This window comes from Monodon monoceros, unplaced genomic scaffold, assembly GCF_005190385.1.
Source record: "Monodon monoceros isolate NGI ecotype Baffin Bay Population unplaced genomic scaffold, NGI_Narwhal_1 Super_Scaffold_4, whole genome shotgun sequence".
Classification (NCBI taxonomy): domain Eukaryota; kingdom Metazoa; phylum Chordata; class Mammalia; order Artiodactyla; family Monodontidae; genus Monodon; species Monodon monoceros.
The window spans coordinates 72,884,297-72,909,409 of NW_021703781.1; the positions used below are offsets into that span (position 1 = coordinate 72,884,297).

A 25,113-nucleotide genomic window follows, 5' to 3' on the forward strand; every position below is an offset into this window, starting at 1 on the left:
AAGCTCTAAGCATCAGGCCCCATATGACAATGTCGAGAGGCAGGAAGACATCTGAAGACACAAGATTTGCAGTCTTGTATCTCCTCTGAAGAGTGAGGAGAATGTCTCCAGAAATACAACAGACTTTCCTTTCTGTTTCATTGGCCAAGGGTGTGTCACATGACCATACCTAAACTAATTATTTGAACATTAGTAAGTAAGTAAACAGGAGAGGGAACATCACTTTTGGAGGCAACCAATGACTCCTGCCACAAAAGTTCAGATTCAGAGTTTCTCCCAGTGTGGTTTGGAAAGCATCTCCACCAGAATTATCCAGAATATGCTTGCTAAAACGCACATTCCTGAGCCCCTTCCTGACTTCCTGAATCAGAATCGCTGGGAACATTTTAAAAATAACCCAGGGAGTCTGACATGCACCAAGTTTTGGACCCATGGTGCTTGTGGTTGTTACCTACTAATATTTACAGGTTGTAGATCATCCTTCAGCTGTGCTGATCCTCTTGAGGGGAGGCTGAGGGAGCGAAGAGAATACAGAGTCAGCCTTCAAAATTCCCTTCCCAGTCCTTGCCTTTTGGAGATTCAAACAGGAATATTAACTGATACAGTGATGATATCTGGGATTTGGTTTAAAATAATCTGAGTAACAAGTGAGAAGTGAGCATGTGAATACAACAGAGTTAGCCATGATTTGATAATATTGAAACTGTTTGATATAATAGAGTTATTATACTGTTCTCTTCACTTAAGTTTAAAAAAATCTCCCTTCCTGGGCTTCCCTGGTGGCGCAGTGGTTGAGAGTCCGCTCCCGGTCCAGGAAGATCCCACATGCCGCGGAGCGGCTGGGCCCGTGAGCCATGGCCACTGAGCCTGCGCGTCCGAAGCCTGTGCTCTGCAACGGGAGAGGCCACAACAGTGAGAGGCCCGCGTACCGCAAAAAAAAAAAAAAAAAAAAAAAAAAAATCTCCCTTCCTCATACCTGCTCTGTCACTATGTAGCCTTTGACCCTGGGTGTGTCAATCTCCTCTGGGTCTCAGATTGGATTCCAGGATTCCAACAGCACAAGTTCTTTTCTATAAAGCAGTGTATTCATGTTTTCTTTTTCTCCCTTTCCCTCCAAATGAACCTTTTCGTGCACAAAATCTTTTGTGGAACCCAAAGATATGACAGATTTCAGTGAAATAGCTCTGGTTACAGGGGCCTCCCAAGTAGCCTTTAAGATAACTCCAGAAACCTAGGACTCTGGAGAAGATCGTTGAACAGCTATTGCACTGGGGCATTGCTGAAAACACTGACCACATTTCTGCAGGGGCCTTGACCTTGTACTCAGAACCAAGAAGTCCTTAGGATGTAACGATTCTGTCATGGATGCAATTACTAAGGCACATCCATGCTGCCTGTGATTCAGTCTTCTTCTATAGAGTCCAGGTATCCCAAGACGAAGGGCATAAGCACGTGTCTGTCCTACTCTGTACCAGTGCAGTCATCCCTCTGCATACCTGGAGAATGATTCCAGGACCCCCGTGGATACGCAAATCCGAGGATGCTCAAGTCCCTTATATGAAATGGTGTAGTATTTGCATATCACCTACACACATTCTCCCATATATTTTAAATCATCTCTAGATGACTTATAATACCTAATACAACACAAATGTTATGAAAATAGTCGCCTGTGCATAGCAAAATTTAAGTTCTGCTTTTGGGGGCTTTCTGGAATTTTTTTCCTGAATATTTTCCATCCACAGTTGGTTGAATCTGCAGATGCAGAAGACGCAGATGTGGGGGGCCTGCTGTGTCGTGTTGTTACCCTTGACCTGGAGCCGGAGGAGACAGGCAATGCACATTTACTATTGCTTCAAGTTTATCATCAGGGCAACTTTTCCAGCTGCGGCCAGGACCAGGGCTGTGTGGGTTGGCTGAGACTTTCTGGTATGGATGTATCTTTGTCAGATGTCAAGATTTAAATATCAATCCCTCGTGATGTTGAGAGCCCTTTATTTCATCTTGCTATGAGTGTGTCCTACACTGGACCACGGCTCTGTCTGAAAGCTAGCTACTGAACATCATTGCGCTGTTCTGATCTTGATGATACCTTGGAGAGGTGCTGGGGTCAGGTCTTTCTCAGCCAGAGTGTTTCTCCTGCAATGAATGGTCTTGGACTCTGGATACTTTCATAAAATTCTTCAAGGAGGAGATTAAATCACAGCAGTAACCAGATACCTACTGCATTAGTTTCCTATTGCTGCTATGATACATGGCCACAAAATTCATGGCTTAAGACAATACAGATTTATTTTCTGGGCTTCCCTGGTGGCGCAGTGGTTGAGAGTCCTCCTGCCGATGCAGGGGACACGGGTTCGTGCCCCGGTCCGGAAAGATCCCACATGCCGCGGAGTAGCTGGGCCCGTGAGCCATGGCTGCTGAGCCTGCGCGTCCGGAGCCTGTGCTCCGCAACGGGAGAAGCCACAACAGTGAGAGGCCCGCGTGCCACAAAAAAAAAAAAAAATTTTTTTCTTACAGTTCTGTAGGTAAAACATCTCACATTGGTCTCAGTGGGCTAAAATCAGTAGGGCTGTGTTCCTTTCTGGAAGCCCTAGGGAAAAACCTATCTCCTTGCTTTTCCAGCTTCTAGAGCCTGCCCACATTTATTGTCTTGTGATGCCCATCCTCCATCTTCAAAGACAGCAACACAGCATCTTCAAATCTCTCTCTGACTCTGCTTCCACTATCAGCTCTTTTTTTCTCTGACTCTCTTCTTCCTCCCTCTTCCACTTGTAAGGACCTTGCGATTATACTGGGCCCACCCGGATAATCCAGGATAATCTCCCTATTTTATGGTCAGATCATTAGCAACCTTAATTCCCCTTTGCCCTATAAAGTAATATACTCACGGACATCTTTGTGGACATCCTTGAGGAGGGCATCATTCTCCTGGCCACACCAGTAGGTTTCAAAGCATAGTGGTACCTTCCTGTGTCATGAAGGATATGCCTCCGGCAACTGGGGAGGGGCTATTTCACTTGAAAGGGATGTTATCTCAAAATCATGTTAGCTCTTTGCCTAATTGGAATGCTCAAGCTTAGGAGGTGGTGAGTGGAGCATATATATATATTTTTTACCGTGAGTGGGTATGACCTCGGATCAGGGCACAAGGGCACAGAGACTGGGCATTCCAATTCTCATGTCACGAACAGCTGGTGGTATACATTTGAACAAATTAGCCTATTTGAGTGTCAGTTATCACATTAGTGAAATAGGCACTTTAATACTAAACCCCTGAGCCCATGATAAGCATGTGAAGGAGGAATCTATTTAAATTTCCGTCAGAAATGTGATTCTTAGAAGCATGGTGTTTTTAAAAAAACAGTATTTTAGTGGAAGGCAATAAAAGTCTACTTCTTTATTCTACAGAGAATTCCCATTTGGGGACATCGAGCCTTGGGCATCTGTTTCTTTAAGAGGAGGAAATGAAGCCTTGAGTCATTTGTGAGTCTCTTACCCTTTGGTCCCAGAGGATATAAAACACAGCAATGTTTTCTTGACACTAAACTTAAAATAGGAAGCCTGGCGCCCACGTATAGCCACAGGCTCTTCTCCATTGCGGCCTAGATGCAGAAATTTCCAGAGAAAAGGTGATACGTTTCACTGGTGCAGGCAGGTAAGCGCCACTCTGGGGGTGAGGTCTATGTTAGCGAAGGAGTTGATCTGGGGTCCTATGAGAAAAACAAAATACCGAAATCCACAACGCACAAATAGAAACTCACATGCTTCCCGGAAATATGGCCGCGGGAAGGGGTTTGGATTTAGCCTCTGCCCAATTTAGAGGGCATATCAGCCCAGGAGAAGGCATAGGCAACAGGTTTTGCAAACTGTAGAGCGCAGTACGCTCTAAGGCTCCGTGGTTAAGCAGAGTTAGGACTAGGCAGGTGAAGAAAGAAGGGCCAGAATTTGGCTCCCGGAACCAACGAGCCACCACATCAGCCCCAGCTTCTTTCTGAGGCTCCGGAGGCCAGCGCGCCGGCATTCCCCTCCTCCCCTCCGTCTCCACACCCCACCCCGCCCCGGGCTCGGCGGAGGCGGAGGAAGCGCGCGTGGACCGCAGAGTTGGGGCACCGGCCTGTACTTGGCCTTCTCAGTGGTTCACACGCCGGTGCCTTCCCCGCGTTGTCATGAGTAGTGGAAAGCGCCGTGTAAAAACTAAGAGCTGTAGCAAGTTGTCATGACTCAGAGACTCCTGGAGGAAGTCTGCAGCGCATTCGCGAGCAGCGCCCGGGCCGCGCGTCCGTCTGTCCGACTGTCTCTCTGTCCCCTGCGCGCTCGGCGGCCGCGGGGCGAGTGGGCGCGCCGCCGCGTGGGCCCCTCGGTGGCCTGGGCGCGCCGCGACCGGCCCCGCGCATTCCTGGCCCGTGAGGAGAGCGCGGCGGGCGCTCAGCGCAAGCAGCTGGCTGCGCGCTGGCCGGCCGGGAGCGCCGAGAGCTGGGGGAGGAGCCTGGCCCGGCTGCCGCCGCTCTCCCACTCATTGGCCTTTTGTGCTGCAACTTTGCCCGAGCCCTTCGGGGAGCCGCGCCGCCCCGCGCCCGCCCCGCGCAAGTGTGCGTCCCCGGCCGGGCCGGGCCGTGAGACTCCGCGCGCCGCGCCGCCGCCGGGCTCGGAAACCTCAGCCTCTCGGGGGCTCTTGGGCAGTTGCGTCCCCGAAGGAAGGCGGCTCCGTGGTAAGTGCGCCGCGGGCGGGAGGGCGAGCGCCCGGAGTCGGGAGGAGACCCGCGTCCCCAGGACCTTGGCCGCCAGACAAAGGCGTGCTAGAAGTAGCCGAAGCTCATTTTATTTTTCCCCAACAGGGACTGGCTAAGGGGAGGAAACTGGCTGAACACACATGTGTGTCACTTGCTGGCAGGGGAGTGTGTCTGCGGGGGAGCCGGCGGGGCCCGCGGCTTCTGCCCGGGAAGCTCGTTCCGTCGGGTGAGGCGGGTCGGGATCCGCGCCCGAGGTCGGGGTGCATGCCCGAGGCGGGGATCCCGCTCACGGTGGAGGTCCCCGCCCGCGGTTGGGGTTCGTGCCGGTGGCCCGGGTCCCCGCCCGCCTCCCGGCTCCGCGCCATCCCCGCTGGGGTCCTTGCGGGCTGGTGTGGTCCCACCCGGTAGCGCGGGGGCTCCCCCGGCGGGCCACAGCGGCGCGTGGATTAGCCCTAAAACTCTGCACTGGACTTCTTCCGAGTTTGGGACTTTTAAATTCTCGAATAGTTACGTCAGCGGGGCTAGTGCACTTCAGGGCTCGGGCGCACCACGTGACCAGCCCTTGATTTTTTTTTTTTTTTTTTTTTTTTTTTTTTTTTTTTTTCTTTCTCCTTGGCGTCCTTGGCTCCCGCGGCCTCGGGGCCGTGTCTTCCCCACGGCCTCCGAGCGCTTTCTGCAGCAAGCTGTTGCATGGTGTTCCTGCGACGTTTGTTGTCCTCCTCGGTGCTTGTCTTTTCTTAAATGGCATCGTCATCAGCGTGATATTATTATTGTTGTTATCTTTTGCCTCCGTCAAATGCTAGGACAGGAAAATGTGGGAGTGCGTTGAGATACAATAGATGTATAGACATTGTGAGATGAAATAGACATTGTGAGAAAAATGTGTCTCCAAGGTGTACTGGGGGGATGGAAATAGAAGCTGAGCCTAGGGAAGGGTAGCCAGGGTGTTTGGTTGGTGCCGGAGTGTGTGTGTGCCTGCGCACGTCTTCATATGTGTGCGTGCATGTGTACACATGTCTGTCCCAAGCCTTTTCTATCACAGTACATGGAATAGCAGGGGTCCTAGTGCAATTTCCTATCTGTTTTATGCCAGAGGAAGGTTTAGCTCTGTTATTAGGTGGAGAACTTCTTATTTCTCTAGGATTCCCTATTGAGGCCACATTTCAAAGACTGTTTCCATTGTATTTAGAAATGACTTTGTCTGGGGCCTTGTCCTGAGACTGAGTTTCATCTGTGGTTTCCATCCATGGTTTTCATCCATCCAGATTCACTTATATATTTCAAAGTTAGTCTTCACTAGTGTTTTTAGGGGGTCCATTTGGACAAGTGATGGAACTCAGAGGAAGGATTTGGTTGGGAATTGTGTAGTGAGTTACCTCTTAGAATGTTCGGTTTTCCTGTTCTGAGGTCGAGCTGGGAGCTCCTCCAGAGAATGGGGCCAGTTGTGCTGGGCACGTGAGTGGAAGGGAGTGGATTCCCACGGGGCTTCTCATAGGCTGTGCCTGGGGCTTGGGCATTCTCTTCAGAGGAGAGTTGCAGGAAATAGGTCAGGGACTGCCCTCCTTGTGCAGACACCACAGCCAACTCTCAGCTACCCAGAGCCTCTTCTTTGGTTCTTACATTGTCACTGGCCCCTCATCAAAAGTTAACTTCCCAAGTCTCAGGGAGGCCAGCACCATACAGTACAACCCATACATAGGCATTACTGCTTATGGAGCCAACGCATCCCTCCTGGTCCCCTCTGGGAGAGCTAGACAGAATTGGCCTCTGGTCCCTCTGTTCACATGCATCCCTTTTGTCTCTCTGAGCTTGGGCACTTAGAATATTTTAGCTGGAAGGAAACTTAAAGATCAAGATTTCATTTTACAGATGTGAAAAGGGAGACTCAGAGAAGTCCGGGGTCTTGCTCAGGGTCACATGTGAAGGTGGGACTCAAACCCAGGACCCCAGACACCTGGCCTGGCAGCTAAGTCCTGCGGCCTCTTTGGTTTCACGCTGTGTACCGTGGTTATTTACATTTGTCGTTTCTATGGAGACAGACAGTGCTTCCTGGAAGGCTTGTCTAGTTTACGGTGGTACCACTCCACAAGTGTGACGAGGGGCCGGGGGTCGGGGTAAATGGTAGTTGAAGTAAGTAAGGCCACCCCTGCTCTCAGGGAGGGGTGTGTGTGTGTGTGTGTGTGAGATACCTGAACGGACACACACTGGGCAAACTTTATGGTGAGGATAGTGCCCCAGGAGGGGATGTGTGCATATGCATGAGGATGTTTGGTCGTCCCAGGGACTGGAGCGGGCAATATCTAGTAAGGGCCAGGGATGCTGTGCACGGGACAGTCCTGTCCAACCAAGAACCGCTTCACCCTAAATGCCAATAGCGCCCCCTGTAGAGGACACTGCAAGGATTTGAGGAGTTGGGAGAGACCAGTTCTAATTGGGAAGATGAGAGATGGGGATCTATGGGCTCACTAGACCCCAGGCTTCAGGTTTGAATGAGGCTGGGAGAGACTGAGGGTGAGGTCAAGAGCCGTGTGTGTGTGTGTGTGTGTGTGTGTGTGTGTGTGCGTGTGTGTGTTCTCCTGGTACTTAGTTCCACAGCCAAAAGCAGATGGTTCTTGAATTAACTATGGTTTGAGTCGAGCAAGCCCTGACACCTTTTGCATAACCAGGAGAAGGTTTGGGAAGCTGGTGGTGGTGTCCCTGACTAGTCCTGGTGGGAGAAGCAAGTCTAAGGAGGAGGACTGGGTGCCCTGGTCTCTCCCGCTGTGACCTGTGGCCACGGCGCGCGAAATCTGTCCTGGAGGCTGGGCTTTGTCTCCCTTGCCCCCGCTGAGGTCACAGTACTTTGTTCACAACCTCAATAACCATTTCCACAGCAACTCACCGTGATGACAAAACAGGCCAAGGATTATGAAATCATTCCAGAGAAAGGAAGCCATGAAAAAGAAGAGCTGGGGAAACAAGTTTGTAGGGAAGTGCCTCTAAAAATAGAGTAGAGGGCAGGCAAAATTCTCGGGGGACTACAGAGCCGTGACCTGTGATGGGGCTTTCATTTCAGATACATTGGGTATCAGCTGCGTCCCCCTCCCTTTCCTGTCTGGTCCACTCTGGTGTATGGTTTCAGTCTGTCATTTAGCAAATGTATTCAGGCTACCACTTAAAAGAAAGCAAAGTTCCCAAGACTGTTTTTCCGTGGCTTGGAGAAAGGCGGTCTAGAGAGAGCTCCAAATTCAGGGACAGAGATTTTGTATTAGAATCCCTGCCCCACTCTTACCAGCTCTGTGACCTTGAACAAGTCACTGACCGTCTCTGTGAATCATGATTTCCATCTCATTAACAGTGGGGGTAGTCACGGTGCCCGCCTGGCTCACAGAGCTGTAGGGGCAAGTGTAATCATGTGCATGAAAATACTTGGCAAACTGTGAAGCGCGGTGCAAATGGAAAGTCATGCTAATATTTTTCACTGTTACGATTAAAAAGGATTTAATTAGAGGAGGTATATTTCCTAACACCTCCTGTAGCTTATTTTTGTTATTATTTTTAATTGGAAACAAGGAGGTGTGCTAGTCGATGCAGATCTCTTTTATTTGGAAGCTGGTTATCTAGGTTTCCTTTCTATCCATCTTCCCTTGCTTTGTCACCCTCCCTTTTAATTGCTTTTTTATACTTTCCCCAGAAAACAAGTAAAAATAAAAGAATAGGAAATGCACGTCAGTTCCTCTTACAGAGAGCAAATCTGGTGAAAAACTGGAAAGAGAAAGCAGTCACTTCCCTGGCTCCTATGCAGGATTGGCTATTTAGAGTCCTAATTCCTCTCACTGCCTGTTTGCGTCCAGTGGGTCCTCTGAGGTCCAGAGCTCTCCGGGTGGGTGTCTGTGTCATCGAGAGCATACGGTTCCTGGCCAGCATCCTCAGGTTTAAGCTCCTGAGGGCACAGGGTTGGTTTCCTATCATGACGTTTCCCCAGTGCGGGCCCATTCCAAAGAGGCGATAAGAAGAGGGGTCATGGCCACGTCAGGAGCATCTTTTCCCTCCTTCTTTTATGGTCAGGATGCCCCTCCCTCCAGCCCTCAGGCTTCCCCTGGCTGCCTGCTCTCCAGCGCCTGCTTCACAGGAAACAGTAGAAGGTCCAGTGTTCCCTTGCAAACCTTGACCGAGGCTCGCTCACCTTGTGAGTTACCTGGCCCAGGAACCTGTGTTCCACAGCTCCCTGCTTCCAGCTCCCAGGTTGTCTTGTGCGCAGCCACGTGCTAGGGTCTCTCTCTTCCAGCGCCGACAAGACCCTGCCTCGTTTCCCCGGCATCCTCGTGCCGAGTGTCGTGCTGAGTAGGGCACCTGTCCAGCGGCTCCGTCTTGGGTCAGTGACTGTCTGCTTTGGCTTCTCTCTGGAAACGGCGGGTACAAGGCTTTGCTCCATGCATGATGTCTAGACCTCTCGTTGCATTCCGTGCGTAGGGAGAGCTTACGGAGGTAATTTTGCTACTTGTGTAGTTTTGGAATCAGGGAAAATCTGTGACTGTTATAAGATATGGAGAACTCCAAGAGGTTTTTTTTTAAAAAAGAACACTAAAATTTTGCCTTGTCTGTACTTAAGGCATTTGTTCAGGCCTCAGCTTGATTATGAGCTGAGTTGCCTGCTCTCAGTTCAGAAAAGTTAGAGAAGCTGGCTCTGGCCTGAATTAAGTGGCAGCTAGACAGCTCTGGTGGCAGCAGCAGTTAACATCTTTCTGCCCTTGCTACTTTCCTTGCATCCATACGTTCAATTAATATTTACCGGACACCTACTGTTTGTTGAGGACCCATTGTGAGATCGACACTATGCTTGACATCTATGTTTTGCTTTTATTTCTTTTAATAATCTTTCCAAGTTATTCAATTTGTCCCCATTTTATAGGTTCAGAAACTGAGGCTCAAAGAGGTTAATGAACTTGCCTAGGACTACAAAAAGCTAGTAAATGGCAAAGCTGGCTTCAGGCTCACATCTGCCCGTCCCCAGAGCTGTGTTCTCTGTACCATACTCACTGCCCTGCTCACCCACCCAGTGGATGACTCAGTTGGATTTCTGTGCCCAGGGCTCTGGTGAAGTCGAGGCACCTGTTGGTTACATGCACGGGCTCTCGGGAGAAGTAGGCAGCCTTGGCCGAGGTCTTGACCCCAAGGTGTTGGCCTATTCATCAGGCATACCCCTTGGCTTTGTGCTCTCTGATCAGGGGAGCAACTACATCGTCACTTACCTGACCATGTAGCTTCTCCCAGCACCTGGATGGGTTTATTTCTTTGTCTTTTGAAAAGAACAGTGACTACTGTCTCCCTGCCTTGTCCTCCTAGAATAACTTCCTCCCCTTTGAGCTTTGCATAAACCCCCGTCCTTGAGTTCGTTAACCCTGAGAGGTACGGGGGCAGCAGTCCGATTTTAAGGAGTGCGTAAGTAAGTTGTGTATGAGAGGGGGGTTCCCCCTCTGCGCCCCCTCCCCGTCACCAGGTCTCCCAGGGAGCTGGTCACCCCCACCTCCCATCTGTAAGTCCTAACCAGGAACCTGGCTCCTGGACAAGGTGCCAGGCCAGCTGGGGCTGGGCCACAGTGGACACGCCCAGAGCCTCCTCCAAGATGTCCTTTTCCAGCCATCCCAGGGGGCTGCGCCTATAGAGCCTCGGGGTTTTCAGATCAGAAAATCAGTGGCCTGGAAGGGACCCTGGAGACCCAACAGTCCAAACCATCATTTTATGGAGGACGTGCCTGCAGCCTGGGTGGGGAAGGGTCTTGCCTGGCTACTCCGGGTTAGAGCCGTGCCAGTGCGCCCGTGGACTGCTCACATGCTTTCTGTGGGGAGGCGGACCCCGCTGGGCTGCTTTGCACGTCACTCTCTTCATTCTGCATGCTTGAGAGAGACGCCGCTTGAGACCAGGGTCCTGTTGGCGTGAGGTTTGCGGTCGGAGCAGCCGGATGGAGCTGAGCTCAGCGTGGCCGTGGGTAGTGACTTTCTCCACCCAGGGGCTCCATTTGCTCTTCCTGAAACGGGCTGTCACATTGCTCACAGTGACAAAGGCCCTGCACGGTGCCCGGCACACAGTAGGTGCTCCTAAACCTTGGTTCCCGTTGCTGTTGCCACCTGTACTCATCCCTGTTCTATGACCCCAGACGGCGTGCACACCTGAGGGAGCACACCTGGGCAGGGGCGGCGGGAGGAGGGGCACAGGTACTTTGAAGACGCACGTTCAGTGTGTTCCGTTGGGGAAAACACCACACCCTGTTGTGTTTTGTGTTACTGACGCCATCACTTGTGAAGCACTTCCGTGTGCCGGGCCCTTTGCCAGTCGACATGACTGGTCTCAGCGAACCCTTCCCACGCCCTTTCCAGACAGGGTGGCCCTTGCCCTCTCTGACAGATGGGGAAGCTGGGCTCTGAGGAAATCTTCCACAAGGTTGCACAGCTCTTTATTGCGGGAGTGGTGTTGAGACCCTGGCCTCCTGTCACCGGCTCCATCCTGCCTGTCTGGGGAGAGCGCGGTGGGGATGCAGGTTCTGTCTTGGAACGCTGAGGGGGCACCTGGAAGGGATGCGCGTATGTGCCCCACGTGCTCCCGTGCCTTGGCCCTGGCTTGTAACCTTTGCCAGCTGGGTCGTGCCCAGCTCCTAACCGGCCAACAGCTTCCAAGATGGAGATCTCAGAGTATGCCGTTTTGGTCATTTATGACAGGTTTTGCTTTTCTTAAAAAAAAAAAAAGAGGACTGAGCCAGTGTGAGCAGCGCTGGGCTGTCTTTCAGCTGTGTTGGTGAGAGCTTCACCAGCATTTTCCAAAGTGTGGTGCCCAGCTCCCGGGCGGCCTGGCCTGAGCCTGGGGGCTGCCTGGTCGTGGTGAGTTATCTATTACTCATTCTGTTAGAAAAAAGTGCAAGCAGCACTTCAAAACCGCAGACTCACCGGGGTTATTCCCTAGAATGATGTACCTTTATTTAATTTGAACAACTGACTTCATTGAAAGTTAAGTATAAAGTAAATAATAGTACAGAGGGTCTAAGGTACTATACGTGAAACATGCAGTTATTAACGCGACTTTCCAACCAATCAGATGCTTAAAATCCAAATCATCTTTGATTGTTCCCCGTTTCGCTTTCCTCCATCTTCACGATGTGTTGGGGGGACATCGTGAAGCTCGATGCACAACTGGCCGTGGCTCCAGCTGCTGGGATTCCGTCTCGCATCACCTGGCCCTGCTCCACAGCTCCGGCTCCGGCTCCCTCGTCTGCATTTCCTCTCCCCGGTCATTATTCTCTACTCCGCATAAGGGCTGTCTCCCAGATATTCTGCTGCTTCCCTGCTCTTAAATCTCTGATGCTCCCCATGCCTTGGAAAACAGCCAGTTCTTGGCCTGACGTTTGAGGCCTTCTGCAAGACGTTTGGGCCCGAGTGAATGGCCCACAGGCCACTGGCTGCCCCGGTGAATGGCCCACAGGCCCCTATTCAATGCTGCTCCCGTCTTGACCACACTCTGTCCTCCAGAACCCAGACCGAACTCTGCGGGTGCTGGGGAGAGGCTGCCTGCATGCCTTCACTCAGGAATGGTTTTGTTCTTTTCTTCCTGAAATAATTTCCAACTTACAGAAAAGTTGCGAGAGTCGTACAAAGACTTCCCTACTCCCTTTGCCCAAGTTCCTGAATTATCGCCATTTTACCTCAAGTGCTGTCATCCCCTCTTTATATGTGTACATATGGATGGAGATACATATATATATCCACTATCATCGCTCTTTTTCTGAATCATTTGAGAGCAAGTTGCAAACACGAAGGTGTCCCCATCCAGACAAACACTCCAGTGATCATTTCCCCCAAGCAAGGTCCCTCTCCAGCACAACGCGATACAGCCATCCAGTTGGGAAATCAATAGGATATGTCACGGCATCAGCCAGTCTTCAGAACCCATTCAAATTCATCCACACCGTCCCTTTTCCTACAGATCCAGGGTCCAGCCCAAAGGCACGTGTCACACTCTAAGTATGCCCGCAGACTCTCCTTCAGTCTGGAAGAACTCCTCCGTCTCTTGCTGTCTTTCATGACCTTTCAGAGTACAGCTCTTCCATTCTGGGAAGATCCCTCAACCCGTGTCACCTCATGACCAGACTCTGGCTGTCGTTTGGGGCAGGGATCCCATAGAAGTGACATAGGGTGAGGACCACTCACCGCCAGGGACGTAATCCCAGTCAGCACCTGGCCACGTCGGTGCCCACCGGGTTTCTCCACCTTTAAGTCACCATTTCCCCCTTTGTAATCTATCAGTATCTGGTGGGAAGGTACTCCAAGACCACACCACTGCCCTTCACCTCCCTTAGTGTCCTTTAAACCTCCTTCACCTTCACCAGCTGTGGGTGTAGATGTGGTAAATCCAGGTTTCATCACAAGCCCTGAATGGATTATTTAAGAATTGCTCTCTATTTCACTGTCATTGTGTTTTGTTTTTGAAATTTATTTTTATAATGGGATTTAGCTGATTTTCACAGCTGCGTTCATGCCGCTGTACACACACTTGATTCTCTTACGGAGACATATAAATCCATAGGTTTTAAGATTCTTACTAGTCAGGTATATTCCTAGGCGTTGAATATGGGGTGTTGAGTCCATTTCGTTTGCACTTTAAACCTCCATCCACCTCCCTTAGTGTCCTTCGACGGCTCCTGCCAGAATTCACCACCACTCTGATGGTTTTTAAATGGCAGATTTTCAGTTTTCATCGCTTCTTCTACATTTACCAGTTGACATTGTACTGTAAAGAGGAACTTTCCCTCCCCCGCATTTATGTATTTGTTGGTGTTTTTATATCTATATGGACTTGTGGATTATTACTTTACTCAATGGATTTTAATCTGTTACTATCTGTATTTTTTTTTTTGATGTCCAAATAGTCCCAGATGTGACCAGAGGCAGCCTCTTTAAGTGGTTCTGATGTCCTTTTGACGTGACCCCTTTCAGCAGACATAGCTGGGAAATAGGTGTGTGTAATGTGTACACACACACACCCCTCTCTATCTATAGCTAGTGTTTGTCTGATATGTCTGATTGCAGCCCAGCCCTGAGAGTTCTTTCAAGCCTCATCACCTTTGTATATTCTATGCAAGTCTTCCCTGACTGTGAGAACCTGCTCCCTTTATCCCTGATGAGTTTATTTTTCTGCTAATCTCCCGGTGGATAACAGTTTCCTTAAGACACCAGTCTCCTCCCCTGTGCCAGTGTGGCCCCTGTCCCTTCTCCGGTACCCCTTCCTTCCTTGCCCTGTCCAAGGGAAGGGAAGCGAAGCCTAGTGGCTTTCCACCCAAACCATCAGGGAGAGAGGGAGGGAGAAGCATTTTTCACCGAGAAAGCCCTTTGCACATGTCTGTCTGTTGAAGCACTTGACTTGCTTCATCCCCTCACAGGCCCTTCCCAGATCACCCCGGCCTGAAAGGAGCCCACTTTTCTGTGGCAGCTTGTTTTGCTATTACCGCCCTTCACAGTTTTCCTTGAGTTAGACTTTCAACTTGCCTTGCTCTCCATCAGCCTGTCCACCCTGAAGCGTGGGATCCCCATCTTTTTAAAACTACTTTATTGAGGTGTGATTGACATATAAAAAGCTGTACATATTTAATGTATACAGTTCGATGAGTTTGGGGATAAGTATACATCTGTGAAACCAGCACCACCATCAAGGCCATAAACATATCCATCACCTCCCAAAGTTTCCTCCCACCCCATTACTATTACTGTTATTGTTATTATTAATTTGATCCTGATTTAATTTATCTTGGTGCTGGCCACAGAGCTCTTGCTGTGCACAGGTCTTATGTGTAGAACTGAAGGTGTTGGCTTTTTAGACTAGAATGTGAATATCTTCCTCTTTGAAGTAGAGCACTCTCTGCCTCAGCCTCTGAAGGAAGGTGACTCATGGCCCTTTGGAGAAGCACTTGTTGATACAAGCTTCCCTCCCTGACTTTCCAGTGGAAAATCAACCCTTTGCTGGCTTGACTAAATTTATAGTGGGTTGGCCCCAGCAGCTGGTGGAAGCAGCTGGTGGTTAAAATCTCTGACAGATTTTTTTTTTCCTCTCTGAAAAATATTTCAGTCACCCTAGTCCCAGCACCACAGAATTTGGAAGCCATTTATAGCCTCTTACAGCTGGTCTGAGAAGAATTCCCCTGTGTCCCCAGAAGTCGGCTGTCCCCTATCCTTAGCCATCTGGAGCATGACCAGACCCCTGCGAAGTAAGACAGAAGGATCCTGAGGCTGATGGTACAGTGTGAATTTGACAGTTTTTTTCTTTTAACAATTTCACATAGTTCAATTTAATATATGTGTATACACACATATATGTATATGTAAAAATTATTAAAATTATGTCATATGGGAGGTTTATAAACCTCCCATATGACATAATGTGGGAGGCTTATCCAGCCTATTAACTCTTGATTTACACACTATTCTAACACCCGTAGTCTGTAGTACATTAGAAGCAGAGAACTGGAAGGCATAAAGTAAAAAAGAGTCAGGTGAGTTGGAAGCAGACGTACTGGCTCACAGCCTGCGAGGGAGGGACCAGACTGAGTTTGCAGAGTCCTTGAGATTGTGCCGTCCAGGGCCTTCCGTTTTAAAGACGGAAAAGTTGAGCTCAGAGGAGTCACCTGGCTGAGATCCCAAGGTGGGGCTGGTCTAGAATCCAGCCCTCTTGACTTCGTGTACAATTGTTGTTTTAGTGCCATAGCATACCTCCTCACTTATATCATAGTCACTCAAGATGCTGATCATGTGTCATTGACAAAGTGTTTAGTTATGTTCAGGATTCTCTGTTCAGAAAAAATCAAGGAAGTGTCTAATATGCTTTGAAAACTTAATTCCATCCCAAAGAGTTAAAATTAAAATGCCATCCCGTAGAATATGCGAGCAGATACTGGTTATCTAAAAAATTCTCCACCAGGACCTTATTTTCCTCACGGGTGCCTGTTGAGTGAGACATGGCTGGGTTTCTGTCCTGAGATGAGGCTGACAAGCCTGGGTCCTTCCTGGGGGAACGTGTGAGTGTAAAAGTGGGGGAAAGACGACGTTGCTCTGCTTGTCCCGTCTCTTGAAACTTTCACTGAACTATGAATTGAAGTTGCTCCCTGGCACTCAAAATTGTCCTTAAAAATGCTTTCTTATTTCTTTTGCTTATAAAAGCAGTATGTGTTCAGAATAGAACTAGAAAATAGAGATAAATTCAACGAAGAAGAACAAAACACTCATAACTTTACTACTGAAAGAATTACCATTAATACCTTGACATTTATTCACTCTGTTGCTCGCTTCCTATGTGGGTGTTTACACATACATGCACGTGTACACATATACACACACATGCGTATATATCGATACACACATGCACATAAAATCTGGATCATGTTGCCAATAGTTTTTTAAACTATTTTCAGTTAATAATGGATCCTTTACCTCTGGATACATAGAGAGCTACTTTCTTTTTTTTACTTTTTAATTTATTTTTTAATTATTTATGTTTTTTACCTTCTTTTTTAAAATGGTTGCGAACGAGTCCATTCTGTGGACATGCTTTAACTTGATTAACTGTCCCCTAGTGTTGGACATTTTGGTTGTTTCCATTTTTTTTTTTGCTATTGTGGTCACAGCTATGGTCAGCATCTTTGCTCACACCCTTAATCATCTCCTTAGAATAAATTCTTGGAACTAGAATGGCTGTGTCAAAGAAAACAAAGTCTTTTACGGCTTTCGATCTGTGTTGCCAGAACTCCTGGGCCACATTTTTCCGCTCAGGTTTTATGACTTTAGAAAGTCGATATTGCCTGTGGTTTAGGATTCTCCAAATAGTGATTCAACAGAGACACCCAGAGTCCCTGCCGGCCTCCTCCTCCTCCAGGCTCGCCCCTTGCTTCACTTCACGCTGTGCCCATTTCTCTCTGGCTCCTTGGGTGTGGTCATTACAGGGCTCCAGGGTCACGTTCTGGGGGATTTGGGATAGTGGGTGGGAACCATGGAGGAAAAAGGAAGCATCACAAGATCCATGGGAATAAATAGAAAGGTGTGGGCACAAACGTGTGCTAGTCCGGTCATATTTAGAACATAGTTTTGGGAATTTCGCCCTGGGCCTCCCTGCCTGTCTTTCGTCTCGATGCCCAGGGCAGTACTTTGTGGCTGAGTACTTGATGGAGGCTTTGGGCTGATTCTTCAGCTTAGGATCAAGTCCCAGTCCCTCGACCTGGCCTTGTGATCTGGTTCCTGTCCACCTGTCCCCTTCCTGGTTGTTTTGATCTGCGTTCCAGCTACAGTGGCCTTTCTGCATTCCTCCAGAATGCCAGTCTCCTTCCTGATCTGGGGCTTTCAGATGTGTGGTTCCCTGTGCTGGGGGCACTCTTCCTTCCCTTACTCTTCAACCTTTGGGACATAGCCTAGTGGGGTGGTTAAGACCATGGCTTCTGGGGTCTGGCTTGGGTTTGTATCCTCTTACAGGCTGTGCAACCTTGGACAAATTCTTCAACTTCCCTGTGCCTTAGTTTCCTCATCTGTAAAATGGGAATAATGATAGCACCGACCTCACAGGGCTGTTGTGAGGATCACCATATGGTGATATCTGTCAGTGCTTAGATCCTGGCACACAGCAAGTGTCAGCACATATTCGCTATCACTGAGCTGGTGACTGGCCTCAGCTTACAATTTTACGAAGACGTTTTTCCTGACCCCCACTCCCACTGGGACCTCCTAGTTTATGCTTTCTTAGCCATCTGTACCTTTCCTTCTTAGCAGTTACAACAGTTATTACTGGATAAATAAGCATTTTAAAAAAATGTTTGACTGTTCCCTGAGACTGTAAGCTCCACGGGGGCAGGGACCACCTCTTTCCTGCTCACCACATAAAGTTGTTGTTCAATCGATATCTGCTCAAGGAATGAAGATAACTGTCTCGTTACTCACTGCCCCAGAGCTGAGTTCATCACAAGGAAGAACTCTTGACCCTCCCCGATAAACTGAGACATAACTGATCATGAAATGGGTTTCCCAGCAGAGTAAGCAGATGTGTGTGACCAGAGACAGTGTCTGGGGACCTGTGTCCCTCCGAACTTTCAAATCCAGCCTGCTCTTGGAGGTTGTCAAATGCTGACTTTCCCGGTGGATGAAGGACCAGTGTAGTTTTTAATTTCTATCTCACTGTAGATCAAAACTTTTGAAAATATAATTAAATGAATTACTAGAGAATGAAACAAAACTCAAGGCCACGGTTTCTCGACCTCAGCACTACTGACATTTGGGGCCAGATAATTCTTTGTTGTGAGTCTGTCCTGTGCACTGTAGGATGTTTAGCGCCATCCCTGGCCTCTACCTTCTAGATGCCAGTAGCACCCGCCCCCTCCAGCTGTGACGACCAAAAATGTCTTTAGATATTGCCAAATGTCCCCAGGGGGCAAAAATCACCCCTGCTTGAGAACCACCCATCAAGACCTACAAAACACAAGCCGTGGCTTACGTTATTAGCGTCAACAGACAAAATGACTCTATCGTGTTGCTCTAAAGGTCTCTAAACCCTTACCCCAGGTGTCTGTGCTGTCTCATCGTGGAGCGGTAAACAGCCCCTCCTGGACCAGCCCCCTCCGTGGGCTACACCTGGAGCAACATCGGCCCCTTCCTTTATGAAAAGGGAAACTGAGGCCCTGCTTAGGGCCCAGATAAAATGTGCTGTTGAAACATATTTAAGGCATTCAGGAACATTTCTGAGCCTTGGTTTTTTTCCTTCCTTCAGTTCACCTGTAGTGGATGATGTCATCAAACCAGCTGCCCTTGAAGGCCTGGAAAACCCTCTCTTAGCTGCCTTCTCCTCCCACGGTGATGTCAGCGGCTGGGTGTCCCCGGATTTGACAGCCCAGAGGTATGGTGGCGGTGGTGCCCACGGCGGATGGTGGGACACCCGGGCCCGGCCCCTGAGGCTGCCTCCTGTCCTCTGTCCCATCTTCTGTCCCGCAGTTCCCCCCCAGACCCAACACACACACACGTGTGCTCACTCTCCTGCACAGGGCTGGGCCTCTTCTTAGGGCCCCAGGAATTACCTGAGGGGGCAACAGAAAGACACCCCCGGCCCCTCTGCTCTATTTAAAATAGCAGTCCTCCAGGAGCGATATTGTGCTCTTTATACGTTTCCAGGGAATGACTTAGCCGCCTCTGGCTTCCCGGGACACCCGCTGGGTCAGCCACTTGTTTTCTCTGTCTTTGGGGAAGGGAAGAGGCATCAGCACACGGGGAAGGGGACCAGGTGCCGCGCCTTGCTCAGCAGACTGGCCTGGGCGGCGGGGGAGGGGCTTTCTCCTGCCTCGTGTTCCGCCCGTGCGCCTTCCCCCTGCCCTGCGTGCCCCGGGCCCCGCACCCATCGCTGCTCTCCGTGTGCGGCGTGTACATCGGGCTTCGCCCCGGACTCAGAGGGTGCGGATTTGACCCGTGGTTTATTTAAACCAGGCTTGCTCACAGCCAGCCTTGGGACTCGGCTCATACGCCTGTACACACACACACACACACACAATCTCCCTCTCTACACACGTCTATATGTGTCTCTGTATTTATATAACATATGTACGTACACACACACACACACAAGCTCTCTCTCTGCACACGTCTATATGTCTCTATAACGCATACACACACACACAAGCTCTCTCTCTGCACACGTCTATATATGTCTCTATATTTATATAACATACACACACACACAGAGTCTCTCTACACACATCTATATGTGTCTCTATATTTATATAACATACACACACACAGTCTTTCTCTACACACGTCTATATGTGTCTCTCTCTCTATATAACATATGTACATACACACACACACAATCTCTCTACACACGTCTATATACGTCTCTATATTTATATAACATACACACACACACACACAAGCTCTCTTTCTACACATGTCTATATGTGTCTCTCTATATAACATATACAGACACACATATACACAGTCTCTTTCTCTACACACGTTTATATGTGTCTTTCTATATTTATATAACATGTACACACACACACACACAATCTCTCTCTGCACACGTCTATATGTGTCTCTCTATATTTATATAACATATATACACACACACACAATTTCTCTCTCTACATACATCTATATGTGTCTCTCTGTATATTTATATAACATATATATATACACACACACAATCTCGCTACACATGTCTATATATGTCTTTATATTTATATAACATATATATACACACACACGCAATCTCTCTCTCTACACACGTCTGTCTCTATATTTATTTAACATGTACATACACACACACACATACACAGTCTCTCTACCCACGTCTGTATATGTGTATATTTATATAACATACACACACACACACACACACACACACAGTCTCTTTCTGTACACACGTCTGTATGTGTCTCTCTCTATATTTATATAACATGTACATACACACACACACAATCTCTCTCTATATACACATCTATATATGTCTCTATATTTATATAACATACACACACACACAGTCTCTTTCTCTATACATCTATGAGTCTATTTATATAACATACACACACACACACAGTCTCTTTCTCTACACACGTCTGTATGTGTCTCTCTCTATATTTATATAACATATGTACATACACACACACACACAATCTCTCTCTCTACACACATCTATATATGTCTCTATATTTATATAACATACACACACACACATTTTAATTGTATTTGTATTAGTAAAACAGCTGCTTTTTGCCGGATGGTGCATGGCACTGGGGAACCATAGTGAACGGGACAGACACTGGGTCCCTTCTCCCCAGGCTGAGACAGGAGCCTCCCTCTGAACTCCTGCAGCCACCCCTCTCCCCCTGTGTCACTGCCCTTCACAGATCCCTATGAATTACCTGTCTCGAATGCCCTCGCAGGGAGGAACTGAATCCGCTGCGACCTCTGGAATCACAGCACCCAGCCTGGCCTGGGCTGGTCCTTGGGGAAGGGCAGTACACTTGAACTGGGTTAGAGGGAAGACGGGGGTGAGTCTCCTTGTCTGCCTGCTTGGGGGCCGGTGTGCGCTAACCACCCCCGAAGTCGGCCCTCTTGGGGGACAGGCAGTCCATTCCTGCCCGGTCCCCGCTGTCCTGCTGGGACAGCGTCCAGAGGCCTCTTCATAAACTGGGAGGAGGTTTGCCTGGTGGAGGAGAAGTGTGAGGGCAGGGCTGACACAGCAGGAAGCTCCAGGCCAGAAACAGATGCTCTAAGGCAGCTGCACGTTGACGTCGAATTCCGAGTGTTTCTGTTACAGGTGGGAGTCAACCATAGTTCTTACGTATGAGTTTAACTTCTTAAAAGAGGCATCCTAGCTGGGCAGCAAGGCCCAGCACACAAGGAGCGTGCAGAAGCTTCCAGGGTGAAGTCGGGCATCCCTTTCCGTCCTTGTGCTCGGCCTCCTCCCCTCCCCCATGGCCCTTCCCTGACCCCCACCGTTGTAGCAAGGCCAAGGGACCTCCAGCTGCAGCCAGAGAGGCTCAGCCTCCCTTAGGGAAAGGAGTGGGGCTGAGATCATCCTCGTCCAGTGCCCGAGGGACGCCAAGGGGCCGTGGGAGCAGAGGGTACAGGAGGACTTGGCTGGGTGACTCAGGAGAACTAATGTCCACCGGGGGGTGTTACTGGTGCTTCTGAAGTTCCCGCCTCAAGCCGAGACTGTGTATTTTGAATGACCTGTCCCAGGCCCCATAGTAGTCCCGTGATGTCTGCTCTTTAAGCTCCCACTGAGGGCACTTCCTGTGCTCCAGGCACCATGCGGGGTGTATCTCCGTAAATCCTCACAACAGCCCCAGCAGGTAGGGGGTTCTGTTACGACTGCTGTGTTACAGGTGAGCAGACAGAGGCTCAGAGACACGTGGCTAGTGAGTGGCAGAGCTGGGGTTTGAAGCAGGTCCAGCTTGGCTACCGAACCTGGTTCTGAGCTTCTCCACTGGCTGCAGGGAGCCAGGTTCCCCCTTACCCCCACGCCACGGGGTCCCGCCTACATCACTGGCCTCTCAAGTCCGAGAAAGACATGAGTAAAGAAGTTGTGTCACCTGTGACCATGACCGAGAGTGATCACAGGATGCAGGAAGGGACCGGTGGCTGAGAACTGAGTTCATCAGTGCTGAGAGCTTGGCCAGCTCTCTGGCTTTATTTTCCAGTGGAAAGACTCAGTAGATCTCAATGCCGACTGAGCAATTTTGGTGCCTTGCCAGTGTGATTGGACATTTGTCTGGAGTTGTATTGTCCTACTTTTACTGGAAATTGGTGGGAAGGAGGTAGTTCTGGTAGGAGCAGAGATTGGTCTGGCTTTGGTTACCAACTCTGTCTACAGAATACGGTCGATCCGAGTTATTTGCAGATTCCGTGTTTGTGAGTTTGCTTCCTCGCTGAGATTTATTTGTAACCCCAAGATTGACACTCATGGCTCTTTCATGGTCATTTGTGAACACATGCAGAGCAGCAAAAAATTTCGGTCACCTGACGACCGTGCTCCCAGCTGAAGTGGAGCAAGGTGACCTCTGGCTTCTTGCCACAGCTCTCGTATTATGAAAAGTGTCCTTTCACAGTATAGTTAGTGCCGTGCTTTTTGTGATTTTGTTGATGATTTTGCTGTTTAAAATAGCCCCCAAGCACAGTGCTGAAGTGCTGTCCAGTGTTTCAAAGTGCAAGAAGGCTGTGATGTACCTGATGTAGAAAATACTTGTTAGATAAGCTTCGTTTGGGTGTGAGTTATAGTGCTGTCTACTGTAAATTCAGTGTTAAGGAATCAATTATATATTAAATAAGATGTTTTTAAATAGAAACTCACATAAAGCAAGATTATGTTTTGATCGGTTGACAAAAATATTGGGACCAGTGGCTTGCAGGAACCTAACCCTAGATTTCCTCTAGGAGCAATGGTTTAGTATCTGCTAATTCAGTGTCCAGGGTGACTTTATAGAACATAGTTACTGTGAATAAAGAGAATCAACTGTACTTAACCTTGCTGCTTTGTGGGAGTGACTAAGAAGGGCATTCTGGGTGTGTGCTGGTGGCTTTTTAGACCTCAGAAATGACACTGCCTCCCCACCCCATCTGTCTTAGTCTGTTCCTGCTGCTATAACAAAATACCACAGGCTGGGTGGCTCATACACAGCAGAAATTATTGCTCACAGCTCTGGAGGCTGGAAGTCCATGATCAGGGTGCCAGCATGGTCGAGTGAAGGCCCTCTTCCTGGTTGCACACCTCTCCTTGTGCTCTTATGTGATGGAAAGGTCTGGGGAGCTCTGCAGGGTCTCTTTTATAAAGTCAGTAATCCCATCATGAGGGCTCCAGCCTCATGATCTAACCTGCTAAAGGCCCCACCTCCTAATACCATCGCCTTGGGCACTGGGACTTCCACATAGGAATTTGGGGGGACACAAACATTCAGATCATAGCATCACCCAAGGATTCCCCCCCTCCATTTCCTGTTCAGAGCAGGGACAGGAGAGGCAGGGGGAGAGGTGAGGAGAGACGGGGAAGGAACAAACCTGGGCAGAGGGCAGCCTGCAACATCCTCTAGAGGTTTGCTGCCCCGCAGAAGCAGGGTTGGTACCTTAAATTAAAAAATTAATTTAAATTAAAATATGTTAAAAAATTATTAAAACAAGAAAAGTGGAGCTGGAGCATTTTCTTTAAGCCACCAGAGAGAAAGCAGAGCAGGACTCTCTCCCTCCTTTCTGCCGCTACTAATTCTTTGGTACTGATCCTTCCCTTTCAACTCTTCTTTCTGAACAAGAACAAAGAGAGAAGCTACCCCCGTCCCTGCAGCAATTCTCAAATAAAATGAAAGGGATTTTGACGCTCCCCTTCTGTCCAGTTAAAGCCACTGGACGACATCAAACTTGCTCCCTCTTCGGGAAACAGCCCCTGAACCCCCTGCAAATGGTTGAGCTTCCCTTTGGCTTTTGACATCCCCAGATGGCACAGAAAGCCAAGCCCAGACCCTCCAGAACATTCTACAAATGACTAGATTGCCCGTGGCCACTTGTATTCCCATCTGTTCAATATTTTCTATTTTTTTTATAAAGCAGCAGAATTGTTTTTCAATTGGAACCTTCCAGCTCTACTACCATTTGTTAAACAGAGTAAAATGGGGCACCCTGGTTACATCTGGGAACCTTCGGTGCTTTTCCTGTAGTCAGGAATCCAGGCTGAGGGGTCTCTTTAGACCTTGAGGTCTCCCGTGGACACAGCTGGAAAACTACTCACCTGACTCACGTCCATGGGGTCCAAACGTTAGCATTCCTCAAAATAACCCACTTCCAGCCCAGATTGCTGCCCCATCTCCAGAGTGTCTGATTCAGGAGGTCTGAGGAGGCACCCAGGGTTTTGCCTTTTTAACAAGTTCCCGGATGCCGCTGCTACTGCTGGTCTGGAGTCCACAATCGGAGAACCACTGGGTAAAGCAACGTGTCCAGATGCTCTTCTCCTCACCTGTCTGGCTGTTAATGGCTCCTCAGGGTAGGAAACACCTGACCCAGCAGCTGGCGGCTGAACTTTCTGACCAAAGAGCCAGGAGTAGGGGATGGCCCCTGCTCAGCGCGATCATCTCACTAGAGTTTCCAAATTCAGAATTTTCCAGAGTTGAAAGCACAGGGAATTCATACTGACTTACAGCTTCTGTTTTTCCTCTTGCTCCAAATCATGTGGTTTCTTTTGGTTTCATCTGTTTGCACAATAAGGTTTTTTTTGGTCTTTCTACTATGGGTGTGCGTGGGTGGGTTCAACTGCTTCAGAAAGGTTAGCTGAACCTTTATTTAAGCAAGCGCCTTGTTAAAAACCGAGGGATAAAGTGGGGGTGCTGTTGTTTTAACTTAGAAAAGGGATCACCTGAAAGTCTTCTCTGAATAACCGAATTCCTTTGTACCATTTAAAAGGTACATGTTGAATGAAGGTACATGCTCATGAAATAGAGTTACATAACCAGTACCTAGCAGGCTGAGCCAGTTGGGATGCACCTGTATATCTGTTCAGAACCTTTGCGTTTCCAGTGTCCAGCTGGCTACTGTTAGGTTGAAGCACAGGAATCGCCACATTGGCAATTGTCAAAATATTGACAGCTTCGTAGGGTTCAAACTAGCACAGGATTTTGTTCTTGGTTTGGTTTTTCATGGTTCTGGAGCTGCTTTATGTAGTAGGTAGCTTTGACTTTCTGAATAAATAGTTAAATCTTGGATATCTGAGATCAGTTTCCTTTTGTCCTTGGTATCCTCAGCTCTGCATTCTCTGTTACCAAGGACCGTCAAGGCACGCAAGGAATCTTGCACCTGGGAAGAGGATGCAAGGAACTGGGAGAGACAATGGTGGGAATTAATGTGCTGGATGA

The 25,113-nt window shown here is 48.9% G+C and overlaps 1 protein-coding gene across 1 annotated transcript in view; it reads left to right on the forward strand.

The window, feature by feature from the left end:
• Positions 1–25,113, forward strand: part of TACC2 (transforming acidic coiled-coil containing protein 2) — a 189,643-nt gene that overhangs the window by 67,586 nt on the left and 96,944 nt on the right. The window contains 1 exon segment of the mRNA XM_029245524.1: positions 18,498–18,623. Coding sequence (XP_029101357.1) covers positions 18,498–18,623 — 126 coding nt within the window.